The following is a 21,699-nucleotide window of genomic DNA, read 5'->3' as shown; positions in this document are numbered from 1 at the left end:
GCCTAGTTCGCCTACCCCAAGAGCCAGGCCTGGCAATAGGTGAGAAAAATAGGTGAATGAAAAATTTGCAGTTACTGCCCTTTACCTGCCCATGGTTGTATAATGACTTCATATTCATACAAAGAAAATGCTGGGAATTTGTTTCCCAGAATAGAGTGGCAACCCTGTTTAAGTTATATACACATATATTTTTTAAAAGCATATTTATCCTGATCTAATAAAGTTTTTCTCTTTGTAAAATATTAGCTAAAGTGATGCAGGTGGCCCTAACATTGAAAACTGAAAATGATAGAAAAAACTGGGTGCATTGTTTTACCTTGGGGGTTTGTCAGTGACAAAGCTTTTGCATGCTAGTCTCTACATAAAACATAATAATAATGCAATAATTATGTGCATATGAAATATGCTAGCTGATACTTGTTGCCTGGAGGGGGTGGCAGGTTGTCCCCCCTCCTACTCCCCCCAAACCCTTGGCTATATTTGTCAATCCTAATGTGAGAGTTTATATCCATGTAAGGACTGTTGTAACCGGGTCATTCCATGTCAGTTCAACCACACCCCAACACCCACCATCTCAGATTCCAATGAAACTTTGTATACTTCTACTTTTCATAGTCCTAAGTAACCTCCTAAAGTATTTCTTCTCTATTAAAAATAGTTTTTATTTTTTGACCCTTCAAAGTTTTGCGATTTTGCGTTAGTTGTCATTTACAGTTCTCTGAGAATGAACAGCAGCTGTTTGCAAAAAAAATTATTTCTCAATAACTAAAGATAAAAAAAATTTAAAATTTTTTATATTAAATATTAAGATTTCAAGTATTTCAGAAAAAAATATGTCAAAAATCTAAATTTATATTCAGCAATTAAAAAAAATTAACAAACTGAAAATTTTTTAATATTTTCAATAAAAAAATGATAGTCAAAATTTTAAAATTTTGGCATGAGGGTCTAAATTAAAATAATTTATATATTTTTTTTAATGATCATTAACATGTGTGCTAACATATAAAATGAAAATCTTTAGGGGACTTTGAGGGATTCTGCCCCCCTGCCCCTTATTTTGATTAATGAAAAAAAGTTGATCACAATATTACAAGCTAAGTTAATAATTGCATTAAAGAAAATTTCAATATTGAAATACATTGGTGTTTGAACTTAAATGTAAACATTTAAATACTCAAGATTTTTTGAATTGTAAATAATTAATTAAATTAATTAATAATAAACAATAAAAATAAGATATCGCAAAATTCGAAATTTTCCTATAACAATTTATGCATGCTAAAAATTATTGTTAAACTTAGGGCAACATAGAAATTAAAACTTTTTATTTAATTCTAATTTATAATTAGGCAGTTTATACAAAGTATTAAAAATCTTATAAATACCAGCTCAGAGCTTTTAACTTGATTCATTAATCGAATGCAATATCAAACTGAAACTTGGATTTGGTTTAACATAGCAATTTATTGGGTATGAGTTTAAAATGGTTACCATTGCCCAAAATGTTTATAATTAAGGCTTTGCAACAATCTCATTCAAGGACGCCCATATAGGGGGGCAAGGGGGGGGGCTCGAGCCCCCCCTTTTCAAATTAGAACTTCCTTGCTTTTAGTACTTTTTTCTTTGCACAAATGTAAAAATATTTCTTCTCCACCCCTTTTAATGAATAAGTTATTAAAAATGTCTAATTTTAATGACTCTAATCTGTCCTGAAATTGTTTTCTACAGGGAAAATATCCAGCTAAACCACGGGAAAATATTTGAGCCCCCCTTGCGACTTTGCATATGGGCGCCCATGATCTCATTTGACCCTAAAAGTGTGTTTTGTTATCTTGAGTGTTTCTATGATCATAAATGGATCCTAATAACCTGGCATTTGTACAAATGACAGGTATTTTTATTTTACACTTCATTAGTAATTTTTTTTAGATGTTTTGTTTTCTTTTTAATATATTTGCCTGTCACCTCCCTAACTTTGGTTGCTTTACTAGCCCCCAAAAAGGAACAGCTGGTATTAGATGACGGCTGATCAGCAAGCTGTATGGTTTACGTTTATAGTTAGTTGTTTATATTATGACTGTGAGATTGGTAACTACTTTTTATTTAAAATACACTTTCTTTTTCTTGATCCCTCTTTCAACTGCTGCATTAGTTTTATCAAGGGCAGTATGTTCTTTTAAGCCACTTTTTATTTTCTACAAATGATTTATAAACCTTATATATATTCCAGTTTAAATACAGTGAAACTTCAGTAACTGGACACACTGATAATCCAGGTAACTCGACATTTATTTTTCTTAGGGTCTGCCCAATGCTAACTTCAATGGTTGAAAAGCTTTCTAGCTTGACACACATTTTGCTAGAACTCCTATAAGTCAACTATTCTGTTACTCTAGTTATTCTAGTTCAATTCATTCTTTCATATTGACCTTTTCTCAAAATTTTAGAAAAGTTCTTTCTGAGAATTCTATCTTTTATCCAGGGGAGTCAGCAACCACTCTGTGCTGTTAGTGCAATTTTGATAGGGTAGGATAAAATGTACTCCATGGGAGACATGTAGAGAAAGAAGGCACCATTACTTGTTTTCTAAGCAAGTATGAGCAGGACTTTTTTTTTTTAGCAGACCTCACTAACAAGAAGCTTTTATCTCTTTTCAACAATTATGTATTTATTCCTCACAAGATATTCAAATCTATTATTGTTTTTAAAAAGAAAGAAAACAAAAATAATAGAAAATTCATTTACTGGAATTAATTTTTATAATGTGAATGTTAAGCATTAATAAGCATAAGTGATACAAAATTTTGGAACCCCAGTAAGTTGAGGAAAAGTTGCGAGTTATGTCATTAAACTGGGGGGGGGGGAATCTGGACAAAAAAAATTCCATGCAAATAATAATTTGTTTTCCGATTGTCATTAAAAAATATAAAAATCCATTGAATACGAGAGGTGCATAAATACTAATTTATTTCTTAATTTGCTTTGAGGGGAGGGGGAAAGGTAATTTACTTTATTTAGTCATATTATTACTAAACAATCAGGCCATTATTTTTTAAGGGGTGTTAAATGTAATTTCAAGAAATTAAAAGGATGAATTTGTCATTGTATAGCAGTAAAACTATAATGGAAAAGCAGTTCCACGATAGCAATTTTTCTCAAACGTAGGGGGGGGGGGATCCTGAAAGTACTAGAAACTGCATGATTATGAATTGGTGTTAAGACTTTACTTTTGTTTTAACTTGTCTGGACTAAAATGCAGTAATCCATATGCAGATATTGTTGTTTGCAACTTTTGAATTTCATGATATCTTATTTTCAGAGTGTCTATATTTAATATAATTGTAATAATTTTTAACTATTTCAAATAAAAAAATAGCTTGAATATTAAATTTATATGTTTGAGTTCAATATTTAACACACTTCATATTTAAATTTTTTAAATAATTGCTGGGAACTCTTGTTTCAAAGACATGGAAAAACTTTTCTCTATGATGCTTTTGTTGTTTCTAGGGCGGAGAGGACAGAATCCCTAAAAGACCCATAACTTTTTTCATAGGAAAAGTTAAAGCACATACTCATGATCATTTTTTCTTTAAATCATGATTTTTAAAACTGACCCTGATGTTAAAAATTTAGAATTTCAACAATGGTTTTTTTGACCAAAAAAAAATCGAAATGTTTAACTTTCTGATTTTTAAAAAATTCTTTGTATAAACTAAGATTATTATAATATTTTTTATAAAAATATTTAAAGTCTTAACATTTTTTATGAAAATTTTCAAGAAGGTAATATCATTAGTTGCTGAGAAACATTTTTTCCCCCATTAACAACAGCTCAGTTAGTATCTTTGAAAATGACAAAAAAATGCAAAATCGAAAAATTTCAAAAGTCTATAAAATTAAAATACATTGAGATTGAAACAAAAGAAACTAGGGGATTGCTTTTAACCACAAAATAAGGAAGTATACCAAGTTTCATCAAAATCTAGATGGTAGGTGTTGAAATCCCATTTTTGTGGTTGATTTGACAAATTTTAAACTATTTCAAATAAAATAGAAGCTTAAGTATATTTTTTTTATATTTGAATTCTATATTCAACACATTATATTTGAATTTTTGTCATAATTGTTGACAATTCTGTTTTTAAGAATATGGAAGAGATTGTATGATGTTTTATGCTTTTTTTCCAGAATCGGGAGGGGGGGGGGGCAGAATCCCTTAAAGTCCCCTAATGTTTTTCATTGGATAAGTTAGAGTACATATTCATGATCATTTTTTAAAAAAATCATGATTTTTAAAACTGACCCTTTTGTTGAAATTCAGTTTTTTGCCAACATCTTTTTTTGAAAAAAAAATTCAAAATTTTCAATTTTCTAATTTTTTAAAAAAAATTTGTGCAAACTAAGATTATTGAAATATTTTTTATCAACATGTTCAAAGTCTTCCTATTTTGAGTAAAAATTTTCAAAAAGATTATAGCATTAGTTACCAAGAAATAATTTTTTTCGTAAACAACAACATCTCAGTTTGAGTGTCTGGAAAATGACAAAAAATGTAAAATCGCCAAATTTCAAAAGGCTGTAAAATCAAAACGCATTGATACTGAAAGAAAAAAAATTAGGGGGTTGCTTGTAACCATAAAGGGATGAAGTATACCAAGTTTGATCAAATTCCGAGACGGTGGGTGTTAAAATCCCATTTTTGTGGTTGATTTGACGTGGAACGACCCAACCGTAACTAAACCCTCTCTTACCAGAAGGTATATCCCGGTTACTTTGGCGTTTGGTGAGAAGTTAAAAATAGTCAAAATCTTCTGAGAACTACAAAAGATATTCATATAGAAATGTATTTACATAGCCAAAAAAGCTTTTTGAGATAGGTATAAAATGTTTTAAAACTTTCATTTAAATCCGAAATAGCTATTTTTTAAAATAGGTTTTCTTCATCAGTGTCAGACTTTATAAACTTATAATGCTATTTCTATTGCATTCTCAAGTTATACCTAGTTGTAAAAAATATTTGTTGTTCAGATCAATCAGCATCAGTACAAGCAATTGTCTTTGAAACTGGTTCTGTTAAAACAATTTTCCAAGGAAAAAGCAGCAATTGAAACTTGCTTCTGTGCAAAAATTTCGACATTTCAAGGGTTTTGGGGGGGGGGGGGGAAACGAGATAACTATGGTTGGAAAATACATAGAAACTTTGCAAAATGCAGTCGGATTTTTTTCTGAGACATTAAGGGTTTTTGATTAGGAGGTTCAGTATATCTCCTTATTATTTGTCAATTTAGCAGATCGGCTTTTCCATTAGCTAATTACTGCAGATAACCAGGAGTCTATTGTAATTCATTCTATCTTTCCACTAAGACTTGTAGTTCAGAAAAAACTGCTTTTTTAAAATCTGTTTAAATTAGAACATTATCTGATTTAGAGTAAGAAATAACAACGTCAAAAAAGCACAAATTACAGATTACTGCAGGCACGAAAAAGGCGTTCCCTGTAATGCCGAAACATGTGTCTGCAGCAATCTGCAATTTGTGCTTTTTTGACGTTGTTATTTCTTACTCTACTGTACAGCACGAAGGTATTTATTTATCTTATTATCTGATTTATACTTTTGCAAAGTTTTGATTTTGTGCTCTTTTTCTTTTTCAGATTCATATTAACATTTAATGTTAATGATAGACTTGGTAATATCTCCTCACCATCAAATTTGGATGTTATAGAAACTAATCCATTCAAGCATTTAACACATTTATCTATCAAACTAGTGGTAGCTTCAGAATCTGCTGTTAAACAATATCTTGTATCATGTTTTCGAAATCTAAAGGTAGGCTTTAAATTGCCCGATTTCTTTGAAAATAGTATGTTTTTTAATACAGTAGACCATTATTTTAAGCAGATTTGATTATACACGGTGTAATATTTGACGTCTTTAATTTATTTTATGCAGATGAGTTTTTATTTCATTCAAAAGCAGAGTTACAAAAAAAAAAAAAAAATTCCCTTCCTTCAAAATTTAAAACCTTGAGATTGCTGATAACGTGCAATGAACAGTGTTTTGGCTTGCTAATAAGCAAGTTTAGGTCACCGAAGACATATATTTTTGTAATTATTTTAAGAAGAAAGAGTTCTAGAAGCAAAGTTATTAGACTCATACAAGCTCATTGAAGAAAGGGTTTCAAAAGAGACAATGGAGGACAAAACTATCTAGAATACAGACATCAATGACAAAATCAAAATCTTTCACATTGAAAGTTATGTAACATTCTTTGACAATGACAAATGTGGCTGTGAGAAGCAAAGAGATGTAAGTGTCAAAATTAAAAATTTCAAGATAATCAGTACAAATGGTAGGAGAACCTCTCCTCTGCTTTAGAGCAAGAGGTACTAGTAGCTCTGGTGGGTGCTGCTATGCAGCATGATTTAGAAAAAAATTACAATGAAAGCCTACTTAGGATCTGAACTTCAAACGTGTTTTACTCAAAATTTGAAAAAGTCCACTTAATTCTCTTTGCTTCTCACTGCCTCAAATGACCTGTTTGATTTGTTACTGAAATTTATTACATATTTATCTAACTCTGGATTGAAGAATTTTTTTGTTAACCATTAGAACCTAATCCCTATTTTCACACTAATATTAAGTGAAGTCTTAATTTACATGATTTTGGTTTACGTGGCATTTTAATGGAATGGATTAAAGGCGAGTTTACTGTAGTTTCAAAAGTTTTTTTTTTTTTTGGAAAATAATTAATGTTTTGCTTAGGGCTATTATCTTTTTATTCTAATGCTGATTTTTCTCAACTTTTCCTGTATTTTGTGATAACAGTTGTTTAGTAAATAATCTTGAAAACAATTGTTTTCATATTAAATTGAAAATTTATCTTACTACGCTTTCCTTTTCAAATTTTGCATATTTATACGTAGAATTTGTATTTTAAACAACCTGTTGTTGTTCCCTTTTTATGAAGAAACTTACCTTTACCTTATGTGATTTGCAAAATGTTTTCTGTCCATAGATTTAAAATTTTTGGTCTTCATGTTATTGAACCTTGACAAATTTATGATATTCAAATTAGGAGCTTGCCGAATTTTGCTATTGCTATTGTTTTCTTTTGGGACTTTTATTTAGGTTTAGTACTCTTCACCTCTGATCAGTGTTTGGTTCTATCCCCCTTTCCAATCCTAGGATCCCCCCTTTCTCTCATTTCATTGAATGTTTCTTAATAAACTTATCATAAAATGGAGATAGATATGCAATTAAATTAGCTTTTGTGTAAATTTTGAAGCAACAGGGAGCTTTTCCCATAGGTAGGAGAAAAGTTCATGGCATGGCACTCTGAAGTCCTCTGCACGTATCATTTACATGGTTTATCAGTATTTAGATATCCTGGTTTTACACGGACAAATGATAAAGCAAGGGACAAATAATAAAGCTGAACAAGGGGAGGGAGAGAATTTAAATGCTTTGTAGTTTTGTTTTCGTTCTTGAAAAAAAAATTTCAGTAGCCCTAAAACATGTGAAAGCACCTTTTATTGAAAAATTTGAACCATTACATGTATCTATAGCTAGGGCAAACCTAGCCTAGCATCATCACAATGCTGTGATTAGAATCTGCATAGCCTTCACAATGCTGCCAGGTTAGGTTTGCCCCAACTTTTGTTAGTGTCAGTTTTCTTATCTTTCTCAATATTTTTGCAAAACAGGAAATGTTTCCATGGAAGATCGATATGTTTGTGTGCATTAAATACATAACCATGTAGGGGCACCTTTGAACAAGCATGGGGCACCTTTGAACAAACAAAATCAAATTGTAATAATAGAGTAATTTTATCAAAAATAACATACCTTTAAGAATTACAAAATAATAAGAATAAAATTAGAGCATTTTATTTAACTGAAATTAAAAAGTTATAACTATTTAATTAATTTTATATGAATCAAAATTGACATCAAAGCAAAATGTTGTAACAGCACATAAGGTCCCTCCAGAAATCTGTGGTTGTGGTAGTTTTTTTAACTATATCTTAGAAATTTACTGTGCTGATGCCTGATGCTTTGGAAAAAGTAAAATTTATTGCTTTCCTTTTTGCGAAGAAACCTGACATTAAATTCAGTTTTGTCTTGCAATTGCTGTTCAATTTGACCAACGTAATGAAGAACAGTTCATTTAGTTTGGAATTGAACTATAATGAAATGGTTGACATGCAAATCTTCTAGAACAAGAGCTTCTTCCTCTTCATCTGTATCCAAAATAATATCTTCAAAATTGGATTTTTTTTATAGAAGACATTTTTCTCTAATAGGAATAATGGCAATGTGCAAAATAAAAAACAAGAGTAGTAATTAAAAGTAGGTTTATATTAGAGACGTACCGAGTACTCGGTAACTACTCGGTACTCGGCCAAATTCTGATCAGATACTCGGCCAATACCGAGTAGTTGCAAAAAATTGAATATTGTCCAAGACAGATACTAAAATTTATAAAAAGAAGAGCAAGCATTATATTCTGCAATCATTTACAATTAAAATTTATAAGTCAAATTTAAATTTTGAGAAAAATGAAGTTTGTAATGCTTCAGTGGAATAAATATTTTAATGTCCCCAAAGTTAATAAAACTTTTTTATTAAAAATTATGCAAAAAAGGTAAGTATAGAAAATATGGAATTTTTATATTAAAAATGGATTTTTGCTACAAACAAAAATTAGTTATAAAAAATATAAAAATACCTATGCTTAAAAAATAAAATTAAATAAAACAACGTTAAAAGCACAGTGCAGGAACACTGCAGACACGTGTTTTGGCGTTACAAGGAATTTCTTTTTCAATGCACAAAATGGGAGCTCGTGGATTTAAAGGCATCCGACAAAAGTCGGATTTTTTTGTTGTATGTCTTTACATTCTTTAGCTCACATGTTATGCACTGAAAAAGACGTTCCTTGTAACGGGGGGTCAGAAACACGTGTCTGCAATGTTCATGTACATTTGTTTTGTCTGCTTTTAAAAATTATTTATGTTTGGTGGACTAGAACTATAATTGATTGGTATACAGTGAAACCCCTCCTAACGGACACCCCTCTTATGCGGACAATTTTTAATTCCCCAGTTCCAATGCAAATAACATTATTAAACCCCTGTCCTGCGGACAAAAAAAAATTGTCCGCATTAGAGGGATTGCAATGTAATTTGTTTTAACTCCAACTTGATAAATCATACCTTTTATTTATTTATTTTTAATTTTAAAAATAATTTTTTTGTAATATTTTTGACACAAACAAAATTGTTTTAATATAACGCAAAATTAAATTTCAGCAGGAATTTAGTTTTAAAAACTATTATATGGACAAGGAGGTCTATACTACTATTCCAATAAGTTCAAAATTCATCACATGTGTGTCGGTGGTTCTTCTTAAAACATAATTGGTACTTGGTAACTCGGCCGAGTAGTGAAAGGCCGAGTACTCGGTAACTCGGTACTGGGCCGAGTAGTGAAAGGCCAAGTACTCGGTACTCAGCAACTCGGCCAAAGTGCTACTCGGTACGTCTCTAGTTTATATATCAATAGAACTTTGATATTAAAAAACAGACTATTCAGTAATTTGTATGTCTTCATTTTCATAGTTTTCTTTTACAGGGTGGCGACAGATCAGGGAGATCAGGGAAAAGTCAGGGAACTTTATTAATCAGGGAAAAGTCAGGGAATTATCAGGGAAATTTGAAAAAATAACAAAATATCAGGGAAAATTGATTTTATGAAGAAAAAAATTTTTTTTTTTGCTTTACGAAATTAAGTACCCTAATTCCCTACGCATTTTCCGCCAATTATCTGTTTAAAAAAAAAAAAAAGTAAAATTAATGAGGTGCGATTAAACGCTGCCGCATATTTGTGCATCTTTTTTCCTCAACGTCATTGAATCTTACTTATTAACCACAGGATGAACTTCCTAAGATTGCTTCTGTGTCTGTTAGGTTGTTTATTTTACCTAGCTTGAAATTTCCTTTGACGCTTCCAATGCTATGTAAAATAAACAACCATACAGGCAAAGAGGAAGCCTTCATTAATGCCTTAGCTCCTTTGCCTGTATTCCGTTGTCTCGAAGTAATTAGCATACTGTAATCATGATTTCAAGAAGAAATCTTTGATTTTCGTATTAATACTAGAAAAGCTTAAAAGTTATTACTTCCTCGCGTTTTAAATTTAATTGCTAAAATTGAACTTTCAATTAAAAAACTTTTGTTTTTGCCGTTATACTATTTGTTGTCACCGCAGATTATAAAGGTTTTCTTTTCTTCAGACTTAAGTGATTCTTTAATTTTATAACCAAGTTGTATTCTTCTTTTATATATTTTAAAATTATCTTCTTTTTCTTTTTTTTTCTCTCATTTTCAAGTTCTTTCTTACGAAAGGAATCTAAGATTTTTTTTCGTTACATACTGAAATCATTTGAAATAGAGTGAACTTGTGCACTTAAGAAAAAATCTTTATTTTTTTATTGTTAAAATGCTGTATTTATTCATTAAAACCTATGTTCTTGATTAGAGAAAAGCTCCCTATGAATGGATGTCAAATGGTTTCATCTGTTTTGCATAAATATCTCAATTAGTTATATAAGAATAACTACATTACTTCTATTATTTCACTATTACTTGTTATTCTTGCAACAATTATTATACTGTTTGAAAACTTAGTTCAAAATAATTTCAATTGCTTTTTAGTTCTATCATAAATACACATATGTTTTTAAGAGTAATTTTAATAGTTTCTTAAAATTCTTATGCTAAGTGGTTTCTGGAAGGAAAGTATATTTTTTTTTTTAATTTTCTATAATCTTTCCATGTAGAAAAATTGAATATGCTGTTTTGTAGGCTTTTTTTTCCCTAAAAAAATTGACTTGATATGTTTTTTTTAAACCATTTTATTAAAAAAGTAGCATCTTTTTAAAATATATCTTTAGTTCAACAACTTTACACAACTTAAAACGTTTAAAATACTGCATTTTATACAAACATACAATGGATTTCAAGTAGAGCAAAGAAAGAAAACCATTATCATTGGTAACGTAAATCAGGGAAATTTGGTGAACTTAATCAGGGAAATCAGGGAAAAGTCAGGGAACTTTTTTTCACAGTTCCTGTCGCCACCCTGTTTTAAATCCAAAATAAAATAGTAATATTTAGGTGCATTTATAACTCTTTTCTTCTAAGTTTCATTTGTTCAAAGGTGCCCCAACTTTTCTGTTCAAAGGTACCCCATCATATGGAATTAGAAATTAGAACAATTTACTCAAGTAGACTTAAGAATAATAACAAAACAAAACCTAAAAGTTAAAGCTAAAACTTATCTTTAAATATTATAAAATCATTTAGAATTGTAGAATTACAGGTTTTTTAACAAAAACCTTACAAATTTGTTTTGAAAAGTTTAGATTTTAGAGAGAAAAAAACACATACCTTGCTCAGACAATAGTATGCATGCAAAATGATCAAACTTGGCTTAGTTTGCTGCAGTGAAACAATAGTAATGTGCTGCCATATACATTAAAAACATAAAAATTTTTTTTTAAAGATAATATTTACTGTGTTCAAAGGTGCCCCCCTCTCCTACTTAATATAATCAATACTTAAAATAAAATGTTTTACATTTAAACAGTGCAAATTGCAGCTATGTGTTAGATGTATTCTACATATATTATTAATTGTATTGCCTCACTCATAGGTAGCACAATGATAAGTGTATGAAACAACAGCAAGTAATTTAAAAAAATCTTAACAATATAAATAGAAAAATCATCGATAAAACACAAGCACCAATTCAAACATACATAGCATTTTTTAAAACTGAAAAATAACAACTATTGACTAATGTATGAAGGAAAGTATTTTTTAAAAAATGCCCCAAAAAATAAATTGACATATTTATTTTAGTAGCTTATGTGTTCTGCTGCATGTTATATAAAACACAGAAATTTCAGTTTTAATGCCAAAACAATTGTTAGAAATTTTTTATTAGTTATTTTAAGTTATGTATCGAAGCAATATTACTTCTAGAGCCTACAGTTTTTTTTTTTTTTTTTTTTTGTTTTTTCAGAACTGAGAAATTTTCCTTTTTGACCGAGTTATAAGGAAAACAAAAAGTATTAGGAGTCTTCTAATAATCGGAAAGCATACAGTGGCGTAGCTAGGGAGGGGTAGTCCGTCCCGGGCGGCATTTTTGGGGGGGTCGGCAATTTCACACTTTTGATGCGAAAAAATTCAACACATTTTTCCAATATGGAAATCATCCTTTTGATCTATTACTGGAGGCAAAAAAAAAGTCTTCGAATTGTAAGGTTTTGGTCCGACTATGATAATAAAATTACTGTAATTCAAAGTTACTCTGATACTAGTATGTTTTACTAAAAGACATCTCAGCACTATTGTTTGATTTTTGATGCACAACTTTTTCTTCTCATGAATCACAGTATGGTTAATCAAGTGTAAAGGGCCTTTTTATCTTATCGTCCCCCTATCAATGAAAAAGAAAATCATTCAAACTTACTAATATAGCAGCTCCAGATTTGGAGAAGGGGAAAGAGTAAGCTTTGAGAAGAAATAAAGTGGAGGGAGTGAAGACTTTCATGGGTGAATTCAAGGTCTCAAGTCACATGATAGGTTTTTAAAGCAAAACATTGGAAGGAAACAGGTTTCTCTCGTTTGTTTCACGCAAAACAGGCCAACCATTCATCGTTGTTGAGTCATGTAACTTGGGGTCTTGGGTCACCTTTTGCTAAGCCAATGATTGGACTTGCTCCCTCCCTTTACTATTTTCTGCTCTAAGGAAATTAGTCTTGCTTGTACCCTGGGCGGAAACTTCTGAGTTTGTCAACATTAAGTGATTTGCTCAAGCATGGATCCAAAAGGGAGTTAAAACTACCTTTGAGAAATCAAAGAGACCCTAAATTTGCATTCCTAAAACTTTGAATTAGGAAAATTTCTGCAATCTTTATGCTTCTTCCTACTGTCACAAAGCTTAAATTGCATTTTCAGGACTTTAATTTTGAAGAATTTCCGGAGGAAACCCACTTACCATCCCTTTCTACCTTAACTTGGCGAAACATAGACTAAACCAGCATTTTTTGGTTGCACCATTTTCACCCCCTCTCCCTTCGCTGTCTAATGTTGCCAAAGATAGCTTTGTATTTGGAGGCCGAAACATTCTGACCCACTAAAGGCAGCTTAAAACTGCATTGTTAAATCATCAATAAATGTCACAATTTTTGGGAAGAGCAATCAAACCTTCCTATCTCTTAACGTCACCAAGCAGCCGAAAAGTGCAGTTTTAAGCCTTGTGTCTTGAAACATTTCCAAGGAATAGCGCTCACCCCATTCTTTCACATCTCATCATTTATCCTAATATCGAATTTTTGAAACTTCAATACCAACAAATTCCTGAGGGTAGTCAAACCCTTCCTGTAACGTGATTAAAGATAGTCTAAAATGTGTATTTAGGACATCAACTTTGAACATTAAAATCCCCATTTCCGTCCAATACTCCAAAAATAGCTTAAAGTCTAGTTTTTGGAACTTCAATTTCAGAAAAATTCTAGGTAGAGACCCCACATGTGCACAAAATTACCTAACGGCATCATTGTTGGCTCCTAATTTCGTTTTTTGAAATTTCCGAGGGAAACCCACAAAGCCTTTTTTTCCTCAATAATGAAGAGCTTAAAATGAGCAACAGTTTCGAAAAAGATTTCGGGTGAGAAACCTACCTCCGAACTTTTTCTCTCATAACGTTGTCAGTCAATCAGCCTCTAAAGTCGCATTTTTAGGACGTCATTTTCAAAAAATTGCTCAGAAAGAGACAGGAGAGTCTTCTGACTTCCCAACATTTTTGAAAACATTTGACCCCCCCGCTTATGTCACCAAACATAGCCTACAATTAAGTTCTTGAAACTTCGGCAGCGAAAAACTTCCAGAGAGCTCCCGAACATTCCCTATTCTCTTAAACGTCATCAAAGATCGCCTAAAATTGATTTCAAATTTAAAAATATTTTGGAAGGAAAATCCAGTTTTTGTTGGAGTTAGGGGAAGCCCTTACACCACTAGATATACTAGGCAACACTTACGTGTTTTTCAGTTCTGTTTGAAAAACTTTAAGGACATTGCCCCCTGAACCTTCCACAATATCTTCACATATCCAAAGACAGCGCAAAATTACGTTTTTAACACTTCAATTTCAGAAAATTTCCTTAAAAAATCCGGATCTCCTAACGTCACCAAGGTAAACATAAAACTGATTTTAATTTTGAGTAAAAAAAAAAAGCACACACACAATCTGGAGGGAGCTTCAAGCCTCTGTTTTATTAGCATTACTGAAAATTGTCTAAATTTCCGAATTTTGACCTGACTTTTGGAGTTTTTTGGTGGGGCTTTTTTTCTTCTGCAAGAAAAATATGAAGAAAAAAAAGTTTATTTTCTTCTTTGTTAAAAACTTATTATTACTTTAAATACTTTGGACTCTTTAATGCTACTTCCCACTAAAAGGGTGGCAAATTGAGGATCTGCCCCGGGCGGCAGACAGTGTAGCTACGCCACTGGGAGCATAGTACATGAAAAAATTCCAACGAAGTCTGTTAATTAGTATTGCCATAACTGTACATTAAACTTACTGCGTCATGAAATATTAAATCTGGAATACTTGTCAAACTTCAGAAATCCGACACAAGTTACGATATATTTATTAAGGAATATAAATTTAACTGTAGGGGGGGGGGGGAGTTTTGTCTTTAATTCCCCTTGAATTGAACACTAAATATATTTCAAAACCGAAATATTTAAGGAAAAAAAAACATTTTAATGACAAAATGAAGTTATTTATTAATAAATTTTTTTTTTATATTAAATTAATTCAACTGTTTTTGAAGCAAAATACATTTAATTTGCTGATTTGCTACTTGAGTAATAAATACATTAGTAAGACTATAATTAAAATCAACAGGCGGCACCCTAAAAATCAAACATTGAGATGCGTGAGAATTAAATGTTGTTTAAACAAGATTCCTCCGTCGAACAAATACACCATTCATGCCAAAACCACGTGACCTGTGACGTGCGCGCAGCTGACGAAAGCTGGTCTACGTAGCCACAACGTATGAAATTAAAAATTTCTTAGATTTCTCCTGGACCCCTCATCAGATCCAGATCAAATTTACATGGGACCATCTGGAAAGTATACCCTTTTAAACAAAAAAAGAATTTTTTTAAATCGGTCCAGTATTCTTGGAGAAATACGAAAACCTGCAGAAAAAGCTGCAATACTAAATCATAACCTCCTTTTTTGAAGTTGGTTAAAAATACTTAATATTATGACATTTTTTTGCTACTTCTAAAGAACTGCAGCTTTTATAGATCAACTGTTTTGTTTTTATTTTGTAGGAAGACAAATTACAGTTGCAAAATAGGTTAACATTTTTAGAAAAAGAGTTTAAAGAAAAGTCGTCTGATTATCAGGAAACTTTGAGGTGTAAAGCCAGAGAACTTGAAGCTGTAAAAAGAGACCTAAGTGCAGAACTGGCTACACTAGAAAATAAGTATTCAAGAGATCTCCAGGTGGAAAAAGAAAAGTATCAAAATGTAAATAAATTATGTTCATTTAGAGTTTGAAGGCTATTTTTCTTCTTTTTTATGTATTCTTTCCATGCAAACATTAAATTTTCTATCTAATGTTTATTCAATCAGGGGCGGATTCAAAGAGAGGCTTGTATGAGTCCCATCCCTCTAAACTGCGGACAATATTATTCATACAGATTGTGTTCAACTAGTTTATGAATAGAATGTAAAGTACTGAAGTATTTTTTTTTCCATTTATGAATTATTTATAATAGTAAATACTTGAAATACTACTTGCTTTCATTTCTTCTGAAATTTTATGCTTTACTAGGTTCGGTGCTTTTTATTGACACCCAAGCAGTTTCAGAAATTATTCGCTCCCAAAACTCTATGTACTTCAGCATGACCCCCTCCTCTTCCCAAGCCCCTTATAAAATGGTAGTCTGAATCTGCCCTTGTATGAGATGAATGTGTTATTTAGAAGTATTGTTTACTAAAATATTTCACTATTATATTTTTATTGATTAATTGTTTAATATGTTTTCCATCCCAATTTATCTAAAAAAATGATGCTTCTTGTGTGCATAACATTGATCTTTTAAATTTTATGAAACACAATACATTTAAACTGCTGATCTATTAAATACAATCCTCCATATACTACACATTTTTGGAAGTAAGCAGTAAATTTTGTTGTTCAAAAATCTCTATATTCTGCATTGCAAACATAATTACATTCTTTAGCAAATTAAATTGTGAAACACTTTTTCATTTCTCCTCTTTAATTTTACTTTTTAAATGAAGATTAGTACTCACAATAAAAAAGTAGTTGCAGCAAAAATGCACCTACTATGCAAACAATGCAGTTAGCATTAGTGGAGGAATATGCACTTGCTTTTGATTATGAAGCAGTTTCTCATGTAAAGAATTCAAATGCATTGTTCGAGCTTTAATACTTGTAATTAAAGCTTATTCAAATGTGCAAATACATCAATGTAATTTAATTTTGAAATGCCCTATAAAATGCCAAATCCTGTAAAAGAAAACTTGTCTTTGTTTTTTTAGAGTCTGTTTTCATCTTACGAGCTAAAAGAATATGGTCCATCGAAAATCCTCACTCTGTCATGAAAAGCCTTTACATTTGGCAAAAACTCCTTACCCTAGCAAAATACTACCTTGAACACACTACAGACTAAAAACTACTAAAAGTGTTCATGTGCATTTATAATGAAAATAAATGGCACATCATTCCATAAAATATGATGTTTAAAACTAGCCAAAAAAATGTTCAGTCTAACTTGGATTTAACGATACCCGATTTAATAATTTCCTTAATTTAATGATTTGTCATCATTTATTGTTTTCGCCATAGCTTTCACTATTATTTTTTTTCCATTTGCATTACCTCAAATTTGAGGCACAGTATCCTGAGAAGTATCATACAGGGTGTATCAGTACAGCATTTACAGACTTTCAGGGCAGATAGGGTACACCTAGACCATGGGAAATCACACTACAATGCATAGTCGGAAACTCTTTCCTGACATGATAGTGACGACAGAAAGCACGAGGAAGACAGGACACAAATAAGAGGAGAAAACATGTTTATTATTTTAAATGCAGCAAAAATGCTTGTAAGTTTTTGTCTGGTGTACACGATAGATATCACTACATAAACCGAATGGTGCTTCAGTCTTCAATGAGCCAGATATATGAGGCATGCACCATGGCCTGGGGTCGTGATTTCGAAAAACTACATTAATGACAATCGTTGGTTCCTTAATATTCTTTTTTCTTAGTTTTTAGCTGCACTAACGATAATATATATATGTTTAACTCTCTTATTCCTGTCTTGTCTTTTTGGTGTTTTGTGTCGTCACTACCTCGCCAGGAGGGCGTTTCCGACTATGCATTGCTATGTGATTTCCCATGGTCTAGGTGTACTCAATCTGCCCTGAAAGTCTGTTAACGCTGTACTGATACACCCTGTTTATCTCAGAAGTTACAAGATTGAAGTCAATTAATGTGTAAAATTTATGCTTCTCTATTCCACAAATATAAAAAACTTGTTTTCAGAATTTATGACTCCACATTAACTTTCGGTAGACTTCAGAGTTTTAAAGGAATTTTTCCAAGAAATAATAAGCTAAGATGTGGAAGTCAGTAGAAACTTAATGAAACACAAAAGTATTGCTCGCTGTAAGCAAGTTGTGTTTGTTAAAAACAAGTTATGAGCTAACAAACTTTACATTGTACCAACCAAATCTTTCTGACTTCCTCGCTAAATTCGGGTTCTCTTTAAATCTCGGCTCCTCATTAACAGCTTTGATTGTGAATGATGCTTGAACACTTTTCACTGCTTTTTATTGCTTTGCCCATATTTACAGCAAACTTTGATGATTTGATGCATAAATTCAGTTCAAGCACAAATGAATACAAAATTATGTTTCTCATTTGTCTCCACTGCCTAGGGCGGCAGATTTTTAGGACGGAAAATTTCATGACAGCAAAATGTAAGGAGGCAAAAAGAAGGAAAAAATGGATTACTCAAATTAGTTCTTTAGGTTTTTGTTCCTTGTAGCTCAAATTACAGCAATTCGTGAAAGAATGCTCGATGATTTAAGAGAGGAAAAAAATATTTGTTACAAGACGAGGTGGTGTCACTTGTCAACATCACCTGGAGCAGCAAAACTATAAGTGTCTGCCCTCAACATTAGCCAGAATATTCTTAAATTTCCCATGACCAACTAGCCTAGAAAGTAGTTATACACTTGATTAAAAATCATCTTTTCTATTCTAATCATGTTTTCATTTGAAAATAGTTAGATTTCAACATGGAAATAAACTTTTGAACAACTTATTTTTAGTTTATAATTTTCTGTACAACTGTCATGAGAATATTTATATTTTCTGTCATAAATATTTTTTATAGAAACTAAAGGAAGAAGAATCGAGAATTGAAAAGGAGAGAAGAGAAAAAGATAAAAACTTTCGTAAGCAAATTCAACAGCTTGAAGCTCGAGTGAATGCTTTAGATAATTTAAATAAGGTTCTTTGTTTATTTTCTTACTTTTTTAACCACAGATTATGTAAATATGTTTGTAAATTCTCTTTTTGAATGTATTATACTATCGTTTGATTGCTGATGACCAAAAAAATCTAAAATCTCTCTTGAAAAAATAGATAAAGGGCCATTTGTTTCTTCACAAAATTTATAGATAATCCATTTCAAATTGCTGTAGGAGACAGTGATGTAACTTGGAACACTTTTCATTTTAAGTTTTAATTTTTAACATCAATTATTTAAATCAAATTTAAAATCTAAGAGTCACATTAAAATACTGCAACCTATTTGTCTGCAATATATATATTTTTTTTAAAATTCAGACAGTTTGAAAATAAAATACTTCCAGTCATTTAAAGTAAGGGTTCCAAACTGTCCCAAGGTTCACAACATCCTGTTGTACTTTTTGACACATCCTGTTGTACCATGGGAAACTCTTCATGATTCAGGAAACACAGCCATATATTTGAATCCAATTTACATCAAAAAAAAAAAAAAAAAATTCATGAGAAGAATTAAATACTGAATAATGAATTAATGAATTATTATCCTATATTTTTCCATGTTCCTAAACATATCTTAATTATTAAGAACCATGCATATGTTGTGCCTTTGGATGACGTGTCCTAAGGTACAATTTGTTTGCTGTTCCAAGGTACAATCACTTTGTGGTTTCAGAAAAATAAAAATAGTGGTAAATCTAGATGCACTATCATTATTTTCTCTCTTAACCAAGATATTTAAAGTACTTCTCTTTAATGTCAAAATAAAATTCAGTTGATTAGTTTTACAAATACAAAGACATAAAAATGAAGAAAATATTTACTTTACAGTCATGAAATTTTCTTTCTCTCACTAAATCGCCAATTTAACTCTATTGATGTTGATTATTACTATGGCACCATTTAGTGGTGAAGGTTACCATTAGATATTACAAAAAGAAAAAAAAACTGCTAAAAATAGATTCTTAGAAATTAGCAGTGTACCAAGGTACAACACTCTCTCCTACTAATAGCGTTTAATAAACTCTTTCAGGTATAACATGAGATGAAGTATTTAAAAAAGATAATTAATGAGCATTCTTGTTACATTGTGTCAAAAAAGTAACAAATTTCCTAACCTTATTGTGTTCTTGATTGATATACTGCGCTCCTTAGCCTAATGGGCGTATCTCGAGAGAGTAATTTTCGGCAAATCGACATTTCATAAAATTGAACTTCTCACACACTTTTAACGCAAAATTTTAACTACAAACGTTTACACTAAGGAAATTGAGACAATGCTTTTTAGCTTAGGAAATAACAATATATTTGAGATACGTCAAATTGTGTTAGTGATTTTTGACAGTTTATAATTGAGACACGGCCTTTAGGCTTGTTAAAAAGATGGGTTACCTCTCAAACATTCCTTAGCAATGCAATTGCAAAAAAAGTTGAGATTCTCCCATTAGGCTTAGGAAGGCAGTATAGTCTACTTCAAAATTATGCCCGATATATTCAAAATTATGCCTTTTTGCTTTCTCATTTTCAAACACCTTGCAGTATGGCAGTCCCAGAGCTGCATGTTAAATGGACGAGATATGTGTCCAAGAATCGCAAGGCAGTTAACAGAATGCAATTCAAAATGTTTTCAAAAACTCCAAAGTTTGATTACTGGGAAAGCACTTATTTTCTCGAGCCTCTTGAAGCCGTAAAAATTGAAACCTCGCAAAATATTTTTAATGTATGAAATTTGCTTCATGTATAAAATATGACTTGTATATTTTTAACTTGAAGCTGATTTCAAGATTATTGTCTGATCTGTGAATTGACTTATGAATTTTCACAAAAATCTAATATGAAACTTAACCTTTTAGTTCAATGATGAGTTTTAATGGCAATCAAAAATTAACTGCTCAAAATTTCTTTCAGTATGTTTTCTTAATCAAACAGCCATGTTCATTTTTAAGTTGTGTTAATATGTTTATCATTTTTAAAAAAAGATTTTGCATATTGGATCTAACAATACTAATATGTATTAAAATTTAATTTGGAACTGCATTGTCTTTTACTGAAAATGTTTCGACTGCTTTCCCTTAAGTATTTTATTTTCAAATGAATTGTTTTAGTTTCAGTCAGATTTTATTTTATTTTCTTTTTTACATATTAAAGGAAGTATCGTCAGTGCGAAAAATTGTTCACTCAAATTTCAGCCTAAATTTCCATTTTTTTCTCTGGAATAAATGTTGAACGTTTTTTTGTGTCCCTTCAGCACATGAACATGTACCTAAAAGGGTATGAATGCCCGAAATATCCATTTTGGACATCTCCAAGTTAGTTTTCTCAAGTTTTCTTTTGTCGTTTGTATGTATGTCTGTATCTCGCATAACTTAAAAACGGTTTGCCATAGAAGGTTGAATTGCAGTAAGTAAACTCTGGGTGGGGTGTAGTTTTGCACCTCCCCTTTTGGTTGCATTCAAATGTTCCAAAAAAACACCTTTTTTTGTGACAAATTAGTGTTAATTTCAGTGCAAACTTAAGTGATGTTATAATTTGACTACCACCTGGATAGTACAGTAAAATTAGCTCAAAAAATGGCCAAACCCAAACATCCAAAAAAAAAAGTGAAACCTGTTGTAAATTACTTCTTACCCTTCCAGCAAGAAGGGGTAAAAAGTCCCAGCACTTTGCGCGTCGGGTTTTGGGGGAAGGGGGGGGGGGACAAAATAATCCTCTATTTAAATAAAAAAAATTTCTATTACTTAAAAAAAATTCTCAAACTTCGCAGAAACCACTCTATAATAGTAAAACAATAAACTCTCACAGAAAAAAATTCTAATTAACATGGGTGCACAGGCGGGGGGAGGGGGGGTTTCCATGGAGCAGCTTTGCGTCATTGAAATTTTTAAGGCAGTTTTTCCAAGGGGTATTTCTTTCTTTTTTAAGGACTTTTATTCTGGATGGGTACTCCGTCACACTTAAGGGGTGCGCCATTGCTTTGAGGGGAGGGGGTAACCCTGAATTTACATTCTAAAATCAACTATTGCAGTGAAGTTTACG

General features: G+C 31.3%; 1 protein-coding gene across 1 annotated transcript in view; it reads left to right on the top strand.

The window, feature by feature from the left end:
* Nucleotides 1-21,699, top strand: part of LOC129216392 (spindle assembly abnormal protein 6 homolog) — a 70,289-nt gene that overhangs the window by 4,325 nt on the left and 44,265 nt on the right. Inside the window, exons 5-7 of the mRNA XM_054850607.1 lie at nt 5,659-5,833; nt 15,424-15,621; nt 18,530-18,646. Coding sequence (XP_054706582.1) covers nt 5,659-5,833; nt 15,424-15,621; nt 18,530-18,646 — 490 coding nt within the window. The remainder of the gene's footprint in view (nt 1-5,658; nt 5,834-15,423; nt 15,622-18,529; nt 18,647-21,699) is intronic.

This window comes from Uloborus diversus, chromosome 2 (assembly GCF_026930045.1).
Source record: "Uloborus diversus isolate 005 chromosome 2, Udiv.v.3.1, whole genome shotgun sequence".
NCBI classification, from domain to species: Eukaryota; Metazoa; Arthropoda; class Arachnida; order Araneae; family Uloboridae; genus Uloborus; species Uloborus diversus.
Note: the sequence above shows the minus strand (reverse complement) of the source record. Positions and strands in the feature narration are given on the sequence as shown.